The sequence below is a fragment of the Populus alba genome, chromosome 4, assembly GCF_005239225.2.
Source record: "Populus alba chromosome 4, ASM523922v2, whole genome shotgun sequence".
NCBI lineage: Eukaryota > Viridiplantae > Streptophyta > Magnoliopsida > Malpighiales > Salicaceae > Populus > Populus alba.
Window position 1 is genome coordinate 10,533,041 of NC_133287.1, and position 4,843 is coordinate 10,537,883.

Genomic DNA, 4,843 nt, shown 5'->3' on the forward strand with positions numbered 1-4,843 from the left:
ATTACACGAATAAAAAATATTTAAAAAATAAAAATATAATTAAAAACAACAAGTGTTTTTTTTTTAATATAATTAAAAATAACAACTTAGATAAAAATTTATTTTTGACAGAGTCAAACCATAAAATTTCTGTATTTTAAAAGTGTTTTTAAAAAAATTTAAATTTTTTTTATTAACTTCAAATTAATATATTTTTAGTATTTTTAAATCATTTTGATGTGTTTATGTAAAAAATAATTTTTAAAAAATAAAAAAATCATTGATATATATTTTGGTACGAAAAGTTATTTGAAAAACAACAATAACCACATTATCAAACAAACTTAAGAGCTAAAAAAAAAAAAATACAAATTCTAACCTTAACCCTAGATCTTACAAACAAACCCTAAACACTAACACTAATTGCTAACTCTAAAAACAATCACCAGTCAATAACCCTACAAATAAACCCTAACTAAATATAATATATATTTTTTTAATTTTTTCATTTAATGTGAATTTTTTTATTAAATTTTATTTTTCAGTATTGGATTGATGGTAAAAATCCTAAACAAATCACAAGACATAAAAAGGGTAAAAAAAAAACCCAAAAGATTTTATTGTATTTAGTTAAGATTATTAATTAGTATTTGTTTTTAGAGTTTGTATTTAGGGTTCTTTTTTGAGATTTAAGATTGGAGTATTGTTAATAATTTGTTTATGGGGTTAGAATTAGGGTTAATTTGCTATTTATTTTTTTGTTTAAAATTGTTATTTTCAATCGTGTCTCAAATAAAGTGTTATTTCTAACCGTCTCTTTATTAAACTATATTATTTTTTAAGTGTTTTTTTAATTTGTATTATTTTGTCAATTTTTTTTGACCGATATTAGAAAAATTAGTCTAGCTATAAATAAGCGATGGGGACACCAAAACTAGCATACACGCTCATGTACCAAATTAAAAAAAAAAAAATCTTATTATTTTTTTAAGAATTTAATTTTTTTAAAAATAGTGACAAAATAAATCAAACACCATCGGAGAGAGTCTTTGAGGTTAGGTTCTTTCCCTTCTCTCCATGCCAGAATTTGTCATTGTCTCAGCTCTGACAAATTGTTCCTCCCCAAGCAAAATAGTAACATAAATTCTTGCATCTAAAGGTAATCCATTTCTAATCCACCAACAAAGCTTCCATTTTTATGCTCTCCCTTTGATGTTCGCTCTATGTCTTTACCTTGAAATCATTTTATTTTGTTCAAGTTTTGGATCTGACTGTAAATTAGGGTTTTTTTGATCTGATATAGAATGCAATCTGCAGTAATTGATTGTTGAAATTCTGTTTGGATTAATGGGTTTTGTTTCTTGATGCCTCAAGTCATCATTTGGACTTGAAAGTTTTGATCTATTTGCTGCTCTTGCAATGAATTAGAGCTTACATTTGGAGTTTGGAGTAGAATTTTTATTGGTTCAATTAGGGTTTTGGCTTTTGATTGCTTTTGGAGCAATAAGGTTTTTGTGGGTTTGAGAATCCATTACTATGGATGGTAGTGCTGGGGAGTCATCTGAATCTGGGTCTATTGTATCTAGTTCACAATCCTCGAAAAATGGGGCGCATGATGATGATGGTTGTCCTAGGCAAGTGTCACCTGTTAGAATTGATGGGTCGAGGAATACGAGTCCCATGGGTCGCGTTGGATTGAGAAATACTAGTCCTTCCAGACAAAAGGTGATTAAAACCAAACCACGTGGTTTAGATGAGGAAACGATAGCTACATTTGGTAAGGTTGTCCACCCTGATGTTCAAATGGAGGATAGCATATGGGCAATGTTGCCTGAGGATCTATTGAATGAGATTTTAGTAAGGGTTCCTCCATTTATGATATTCCGTCTTCGTTCTGTTTGTAAACGATGGAATTCAATTCTCCAAGATAGTAGTTTTCTTAAATTTCACTCCCAAGTTCCATCTCATGGGCCTTGCCTTTTGACATTTTGGAAGAACCCGCACACCCCACAATGCTCAGTTTTCAGCTTGCCCTTGAAAGCTTGGTATAGAATTCCGTTCACATTTTTGCCACAGTGGGCATTTTGGTTGGTTGGTTCTTCAGGGGGCCTTGTTTGTTTTTCTGGACTTGATGGGCTAACTTTCAAAACTTTAGTTTGTAATCCGCTCACACAAACTTGGAGGACATTGCCAAGCATGCATTATAATCAGCAAAGACAGTTAATAATGGTTGTGGATAGAATAGACCGTTCATTCAAAGTGATAGCCACCGGTGATATTTATGGGGATAAGTCATTGCCTACTGAAGTGTATGACTCAAAGCTTGACAGATGGTCACTCCACCAGATAATGCCTGCAGTCAACCTTTGCTCCTCAAAGATGGCTTATTGTGACTCCAGACTGTACCTGGAAGCCCTTTCACCGCTTGGTTTGATGATGTACAGGCTTGACACAGGTTACTGGGAACACATTCCAGCAAAATTTCCTAGGTCCTTGTTGGATGGATATCTGGTAGCTGGCACTCAGAAGCGTCTGTTTTTAGTTGGAAGGATTGGCCTTTATAGTACTCTTCAGAGTATGAGAATTTGGGAATTAGATCATGCTAAGATTACATGGGTAGAGATTAGTAGGATGCCACCAAAGTATTTTCGAGCTCTGTTGAGGTTATCGGCCGAAAGATTTGAGTGCTTTGGACAGGATAACTTGATTTGCTTTACATCTTGGAACCAAGGAAAGGGCCTTCTATATGATGTTGATAAGAAGGTCTGGTCTTGGATTGCTGGATGTGCGCTTCAGTCATACAACTGCCAGGTCTGTTTCTATGAGCCAAGATTTGATGCCTGCATCTATTGAGCTGGAAATCTTGCTCTCTCTTCTGAACATACAATGACAAGGCTTTGTTCTGTTGGCTGATTGTGAGTAATGAGTTGAGTCCCTTTAACTGGCATACCAAATGGTAATTATTAGGGTGACCAAAGAAGCATTTCATATTAGTGAGAGCTTTTTTTATCTGCTAACGATTGTAGCACTTGGAATCAAGACTCCATGCTGCGTTTGGCTTGAGCAGTGCTGCTCTCCAGTCAATTTGTGAAGGGTTGGAACTGTTGAAGAATGTACTCTATGGCTAATGATATCTTGGGGAGAATTTGTAAGAAGATTCTTTCACTCTTTTCCAGCTCCTGTACCTTTTCTGAAAGTATTAAATAGCATGAAAATTATCCATCTTGAACTATTATGATTTCCTTGCTCATTAGTTGTGGTGCTTGTTTCTTTATATGCTTGTTGACACCGTTCAGTGTATTGTAGCTGTTTTACTCATAAGCTCGAGATTTCTCGGGGTTCTCTTTCACAAATTGATTTGCTATTATTTAAGCATATGACTCTTGGTTAGAATCCTCCCTTGTTTATTAAGATTGCCATTCCTGAAGGAGAGCCTTCCATTTCCGGGTGGGACAGTATTTCTTGCACCCATGACCTATGTGGATAGTTTCTGGAAAAAATGGGCGGGCATCATTATTGCAAGCCTTGCATTTGAGGGATGCCTTTTTTAGTTATGCTAGCTGCTCACCTCCCCACTCCATTGCAACCTTTACAGGCAAGGGATGCGTTTTCTTGGCCTACTATTTGATCACGTCCCCTCTTCTTTATTTCATCTGCCAGTATTGGTCATATAGAAACCCAAAGAATCTTCCCTCCAACTCTTGTTATGGTCTCAGAAACTTTCAGCGCTCAACGGCTCTGCCTGTAAATATTCCAATATATGCAAACATGGTTTTCCAGGTTCAGAACTAATTTGTCGTTTTCATAATAATCTCAATGTGCCTTGTATTCAAACTGTAAATGACTCACAAAGAAAGAAGGAAAAGGAGAAGTTCATGATAATTAGCTGTGGAAATCATTGCATGAACACCAACCTGTTCTTCAGTCAGATACATGTTCTGTGTTCTGTACCCTCAAGATTTGGTGGTTTGATGAGTTAAAAATTATGCAGTACAGATCACACCATCCCCTTTATGCGAAATAATGAGCACAGGCTGTAGCTCTCGCCTGTTCTAACCTTAAAGCACTCAAGGAAATTGGAGCGAGTTGGATAGTAAGAGTTCCAACTTGGATTAAATCCAGGAGGAACTATAGAAAGGTTAGATGGAGCTGCTATTGAAGAAGCTTGGGTGGAAGGGAAAGAATTCCTTCAGAGGGTAGAAAAAATGAAAATAACAGAAAAAGAGAGACTCTGCTGGAATCTCCTGAATCACAGGAGTACTTCCAAGGAGCTTGTTACAATATCTAACAGACTTTCTTCTTGATTTTTTCCAGCTTACCAACAGAATAAGAACATTCATGGCTTAACAATTAAAAGAGATAAAAACGGTGTGTATTGGCTTAACATTGCCTAAACAAACGTTGTCGTTCCAAGCCAGAAAATTTATTTCCTTTAAACAAAACGCTGCGCATCATTAACGAACCAAAACGCAGTAGCGCCAGAAGCAGGCATTGCTTTCTGCAGATAAATAAAAGAATTGACCAGAAGCTAAACAAGAAAATTTAAAAAATGGTGAAAAGTAAAGACTCAAAGAAATGGAAATCTTTTTTAATCAACATGAGAGATCAACATGAGAGAAGAAATGGAATAAGTAAAGGAGGTTGCCTAGGAGTTGGCTATTAGAAATTTAAAGACATGGAATTAGGGTTTGAATTCAAAATAAGAGAAGAACATTATGAATATTATTTTATTTATCTTTTAGTTATTATATACTAGGTCTTTTAGAGATATTAGGGTTTTTATTTAAATTTAAGTTCATTGAATTGTTACTATTTATTAGGTTTATCTATATCCATTATGGATATTCTATTAGACTTATGATTC

The 4,843-nt window shown here is 34.8% G+C and overlaps 1 protein-coding gene across 1 annotated transcript; it reads left to right on the forward strand.

Moving 5' to 3' along the window:
- The first annotated feature begins 985 nt into the window (after nt 1-985).
- LOC118055133 (F-box/kelch-repeat protein At5g15710) lies at nt 986-3,332 on the forward strand. The gene has a single exon (XM_035066950.2). It carries the CDS (start codon nt 1,516-1,518, stop codon nt 2,830-2,832), a length of 1,317 nt encoding a protein of 438 aa, XP_034922841.1. The 5' UTR covers nt 986-1,515; the 3' UTR covers nt 2,833-3,332.
- Nucleotides 3,333-4,843: the final 1,511 nt, after the last annotated feature.